This window comes from Cryptomeria japonica, chromosome 1, assembly GCF_030272615.1.
Source record: "Cryptomeria japonica chromosome 1, Sugi_1.0, whole genome shotgun sequence".
NCBI lineage: Eukaryota > Viridiplantae > Streptophyta > Pinopsida > Cupressales > Cupressaceae > Cryptomeria > Cryptomeria japonica.
Genome location: NC_081405.1, coordinates 544349929 through 544356197, shown reverse-complemented (window position 1 = coordinate 544356197; position 6269 = coordinate 544349929). Strand labels below are relative to the sequence as shown.

The following is a 6269-nucleotide window of genomic DNA, read 5'->3' as shown; positions in this document are numbered from 1 at the left end:
AAATGAAAAGGGCACACCTTAATGAAAGGGCCCAACTTTATGATATGGAAGATGATGAAATAGAACCTTAGACCTAATTAATTTGATTAATTAAGTGCTAAAGGGGAAATGCAATGCAAGATGCAAAATGCGCCAAGGCGGGTGCTAAACTAGGTGTGAAATTGTACCACCCTAGCAAGTGCGTACAATTAACGACGCTACACTACTCAAATAAAAATGTAAAGAACACAAGTGTAAAAGCAAAATTATTCGAGAAGAGATTATTAATTTATTAAATACCATGAAAAATAATTGTTTATGTAAACAAATTTAAGAATAAATTGTTTTAAGATTTTTGAAGTTGTTTAAGATATATAAAAATGAGAATTCCACCATATATATACATTAACCCTGTTGAAATCTTGAAAAACCATGTACATTGCTCCATGCGCAGTTAAAAACACAGATACATAAATGTAGAACAAACAAGAAAATTTTAATAACTTTGAGAAAAATTTTGAATATAGAATATATATATATATATATACTCTAAACCTTCGATTTTCCATTCTGAAAAAACAAATAATCTAATTTAAGTATTAAAAAATTAACAAATAATTAATAAATTAAAATCATATATGCATTTCCAGGTCCAGTTTGTGCATATCCTGCAATCTTGCCAATCCTTGCACATTTTGCATACCAGGACAATTATGACTGCGAAATCTCTTCAAAATATCCTTGGAAAGAATAACATAAATAAAATAAAATAAAAAGGTCTAATTTAGAAAGAAAATTAAATTAAATAAACTTTAAAACCTTAAAAGGGGAAGGGCACCGCCACTGGTATGCTATGACACAGGGACAGCCCCTCTTCGGGGATTCACCCCTTGCCGACCTCTTCATAAAATTTAAAAAGAACCACAAGAAAATTGCATTTAAATGGGAGCTTTTGAAAGGTTATCGACATCCATGAAATCATAAAGGATAAAGGAATTTAGCAGATGTTGGAGGCAATACGATGCTGAGAAAGACCAAAGAATTTCATTTGCTTGAAAGATTTAAATCTCAAAGAAATGGAAATATGCAAGATATATATCTCTGAAATTAAGAAACTAAGCTGGCACTATTGACCATAGACAGTTGCATCAATACCCTCTTAATAATAGATATATTATAGATGGTACCATAAGAAAGCCAGAAAGCAACAATTTCCTTTCTCTATTTACAATGAGAGAAACACCCATGCACAAAGAAATTGTGAGTTTATGTTCATTCTGCTACCATCAGTTACAACCAATATTACAACCACCAGCTGGAGGTCAAATTCATTCAAAAACGCTTTATGTTTAAACTTTATACAGATTGATTGCAGCCTTCTGTGACTGTAGAAGACCTCTTAGCGTAATGAATGGTCAGCTGCATGTCAAATTCATACAAGAAAGGTTTTTGTATTCAAATTCTATATTTAGAAATCTTATTTTAATTTCATACAAAAAAACAGCGCATGAAATTCTATTGAAGATTCCAACCAAATCTGGATTTTAATCACTAGGGAAAAAAAAATACAATCATACCTCATCTTCATTGGAAGCCTCAAAGAAAGCTTAACAAAATATAAAATTCTGAATGGGTTGTAGAATAGCTTTTTATTTGTTAAACCTTGAATTCCATAACCGCAAAGATACTATTTCCCCAATCCATGCCCTTTGGCTTCTTGATCTGTTGATTCATCTGCTTAAGATGAACTGGCCTAGCCTCCTATAATCCAGGTATTCCTTCGGATTTTTGACAAGGGACTTTTGATGGCAAAGATGCACCATAGCTGTTATTGTGTCCTTCACAAATGGTCATCATCTCATTTTCCAGCTTTAAAAACAAGCTTGAAGGGCACAACTGTTAACAATGGTTACACAAGGTGCTCTGCGACAATCTTACCATAACCTTCCTCATACAATCCAATTGTGAAATTGTCAACACAACCTGTTACATTGCCTCTGCTATACCTACACACTCTAAAACAATCCATTGTCCGTATACTTAAAATTCATGTCTTTCAGCTAAAACCAGCTAGTCCAGGAGTATCAGTTACCTAATGCCAATATATGGAGTCTCCAACAGGCTCTATCAAGTGGTTAATTCATACTAGTCTTCATTTGTTTGTAATTTGTACAATAAGTCCTCGTTGATAACAAATATGATGAATCATGAAACAAATAATCAAAATTTCTTAACATTGTAAACAATGACTAAATTGAATATCATCCAATTCTAATTTTTACAAGTAATAGAGCCCTCAAACCAATTTGTATGCACTCCTACATTTGGTGAGGTGTGCTTCCTTTTAAGGTGAGACATCAAAGGTTTACATTCAAAACCTTGGCTGCTCTGTTCAGCCTAAAAGTCATTGATAAAACCATTCCAAAAACAACAGATTAAAATTTTACAACCCTTGGAAAGCCCAAAATAAGTTTACTTCTTAAAGTTTCAGAAATCAGCAAAATACTGAATTTTCCCAACAATAGATGAATTTTTTACTCTACGAAGATTGGGAAAATCATTACAACACTGAAATATTTCAATTGCATAAATCACAAAGCTATAGTTCCAATGATAGCGATTTCGTCTGGGAGCTCTGTTTTAGACAAAGTGGTGATGAGAGTCCACTTGTCTTCTTCTCCTGCTTGTATTGAAGGCTCAAACAGATAAAAGACCCTCACATCTTCCTTATTGGCTCCAACAATTAATATCTGTTGATGCCACATTGTAACACCAAGAATTAAGCAGAGTTGAATAGCAGGCGGTCCTATACATGCTACGCTTGATTGGTTTTCCAGAAAACCCCGCCTTATGATATTCCTACATAATATGGGATATATCCGGCCAAACGCAGCCAAACAAACCTGACTACTGCCATCATAGGAAGTGCTTATGGTGCTCCATTGTCTTGTGTTGGGATCATAAGCCTGTATATACTTCTCCCAATGGCTCACCACATAAAACTTGTCATCAATACATACACTGCCATTTCTCCAACATAGAGGAGGAAGGTAATCCGATTTCAGGGAAGGAAGATACTCCCATTTCTCATCCTCGATATCATAAACTATGGCTGTCCGTAATTCTTTATTATCACTGTCTTGTCCTCCAGCAATGTAAATCAATCCTTTAGCTGAGTCCAGCGAACGGCAGAACTCATATCTGCAATCGGGAAGGTCGGGACCTCGCTTCCATAATCCTAAAACAAAGAAACGGGAAATATCATTTCCGTAACCCTAAAACAAAGAAATAGGAAATATCATTTCCATAACCCTAAAACAAAGAAACAGGGCAATATCAAAAGAAAAATAAATACTCTATACGATGAGAAAAGCAAGCAACAGAGGAATACCAGAAGAAAAATCGTAGATGACAAGTGCTTTTTGAATCGTGGAATGGGGCCAGCTGGTACGAACGCCCATGAAGAACAATTTGTGGTCGAAGGCAACACAGTTGAAGAAACTTGAAGAATATGGAAATGGCGGCAGGGTTTCAAATGAGTTTTGGAGAGGGTCGTAAAGCTTTATTCTGCAAATGTTATGATCTGTTTGGCTGTCCCTCCAACATAGTACGATCAACTCCTGAGACAGACCAGTCCTCTTTCTGTCTTGATAGAAGAGTGGGCTGCATACAATGTTTTTCCAAGTTTTACAAACAAGAGCCAACGTGTAGTGTGAAGTGCGCGGCACTCTCAGCAAACACCTTCTGCCAATGTCATCTGGAAGACCTGGAAAAATCTCCATCGCCATTACCCACTCTCTAATTCTCTGGCTTTTACCCTCCTCTCTAATTCTCTGGGATGGATTGGCTCTTGCTTTTTATTAATATTATCTCTGGGGTTTGCCATCTCTCCCCAGTCAATCCCGGTTGTTGACTTTGTTGTCTAAATGGAGAAGTTTGTTCGAACTCTCCCTCCTGATCTTGACGATGATATTAGACTAAACTGTTCTGTTAATAGTCCCAAATCTGAGCTTTAAGCTTTTAATCAATTTTTTAGTCATAGGGGAGAGGATCAGTAGTACTGGGTTCAATAGTCCTTATAGCAATTGTCATTATTAATATTAATATTAGAAAAAAAATATTATATCTTGTAAATATTGACTCTATATTAATCAAAAAAACATCAAATATGTGATATATAGGATCAATAATTGTACACTTTAGAACTAGTAATCGTCAAGAAAAACAATTATTTTTACATGCATGATTAAATGTTATGTGATATATTTTATTTTAATTAATATACTAGCAATCGCACCTTAGTGTACAATAAGTACGCCGAGGAGATTTTTTTGAATAGTTATAAGAAGAATAAAAAATGTGACATGTTATATATATTTATCATAAATGTTGTATGCCCTTTCATGTTTGGGAAAATCTTATTACCTCATTATAATAGCTGATCCTAAAGGAGATATTTTTTGTAAGGGCTTAAATAGATTTTGAGTGGCATTTCACTAGCCCAATTTTTTTTTTTTAGCTCGGTTCACTAGTCCAAATTTTAACATATAGTTTGAAGAAACATTTATTTTAAATAGCTCTATGCTAAATAGTTTCTCTTCAATGACAAGATTTGTTAACAACAACTAGTAGATAGTTTTGAGATTAGAAATTGATATCAATTTTTTTTAAAACAATTAGATAATTTTTAAATTACAAATTACAACCAATTTGCAATGTGGATATTAGTTATATCCAAAAAAATTGGTTTTATTTGTACTCAATATTTTGGCAACATCAGAATTGTTAGTTACTAAAACTAAAAGACATACTTAAGAAAGCATGTTAGATACAACTTTTTTTAATAAAAATCTATTGATCCAAAAATTTAAGAGACCAACCCACCATCTATTGTAAAACAACTTGGACTTGGGATTTGCCTCATCACTAATGACTGCAAAATTATCATTTCAAAATTGCAAAGCTTTAAAAACACATCAAGAAACGGGTCCTCATAAAATATGGCTCTGCAAGTCATTAATTCTCAATTTGAAGTCAAATTTAATGTGAGCATAGGGGTTTTACTATTTACCTAGTATTTAAATAGACTACCTATAGCTTTGTGTTAATTTTAAGAAGAAAGAAAAAGTGAAAAGAAATGTCCATACAATGTTATCTTCTACGAATGCCTTTTTTTGAATGAGTTTGTTAATATTGTGAGGCTCTACTTAGATGATTAAGCTTAATTGTCTAAAGAACTGCTAATATATGAAATGTAGTAGTAAAAATGCGAAAATAGTGTCATCTCTCTAAGTCTGTGTCAACACCTATCATTTTGCATGGAGCTACTTACTCACATTGTTAGTAGCACTGAGCTTGGACCTATATAAATATGGGTAAATATGAGGCAATACTCCACTACCAGTTAGCTACTTTCTCTTCTAAGTAACTTCGAAACAATATATAAAGTTTCATTTCCTTTTTAATATCCATTTTAAAGTTTTCTATTATTAGATTTCAATCAAAATATAAACAAAAAGTTAAATCTATTTTTCTTTGAAAATATTGGTTCATAAAAATAGTAGTAAGATTAAGTGAAGAAGCATTCATCCTTTCCAAATTACCTTCTCTCACAAAAGTATAAATCAGGCATTTCCTTATTCAAAATTTCAACTTCTCTAACATTAGATTACATTTTTCAATGGTACATCATGATGATGATATAACTTGCATTGAGATCATCTAATTGCCTACAAATTCATCATTTGCATATGAAAATGAAAATCTACAAATGCATAATATTGATGGCAGATGCTTATGATTTGCCTTGTATAAAATAAAATTTCAGGGATGTAAGAACCCTTATATTGCAAAATGCCCTTGTTGAGATTTGTTGTCCATAGCAACATAGAGTGATTATTTGTAGATGAAAAAAATGGATGCAAATGTGTCATGCATATTAAACAAATGAGAAAGTAATAAAATAATTGATTTCCCATCAAATCCAATTTACAGACTACAACATTTGAGAGACATTAATATAATTGATTCAATCATCCAAATCTCCCAAAATGACCTTCAATACATATTGATATATTCTAATTAAGAACAGATTGTTCTTAACAAATAACAAGGAGCATGCATGTCCTAAATTAATGCCACAAACTTTTTGTCCCAGTTGGCCTACAAAAATGTGTCGGCAAGATTTGGATGTCTGAAAAGAAAAAATGAATGACAGTGAGACTTATAATGTTCACAAAGAAAAATCAATGTTTAACCATTGATCTTTGGACTCAATAGTAAACCTGGGA

The 6269-nt window shown here is 32.9% G+C and overlaps 1 protein-coding gene across 1 annotated transcript; it reads right to left on the bottom strand.

Moving 5' to 3' along the window:
• Positions 1–2414: 2414 nt before the first annotated feature.
• LOC131044892 (F-box/kelch-repeat protein At1g55270) lies at positions 2415–3968 on the bottom strand. The gene is made up of 2 exons (XM_057978370.2): positions 3371–3968; positions 2415–3217 (listed from the first exon to the last, which is right to left on the bottom strand). Exons 1-2 carry the CDS (start codon positions 3765–3767, stop codon positions 2571–2573), a joined length of 1044 nt encoding a protein of 347 aa, XP_057834353.1. The 5' UTR covers positions 3768–3968; the 3' UTR covers positions 2415–2570.
• Between the last annotated feature and the right edge of the window lie 2301 nt (positions 3969–6269).

Bases quoted from the DNA above. Each gene is read 5' to 3' on its own strand.
- LOC131044892 (XM_057978370.2), bottom strand. From the start codon at position 3,767: ATGGCGATGGAGATTTTTCCAGGTCTTCCAGATGACATTGGCAGAAGG. The intron at 3,218-3,370 runs GTATTCCTCTGT...TCTTTGTTTTAG, and splicing joins CATCTACGATTTTTCTTCTG to GATTATGGAAGCGAGGTCCC.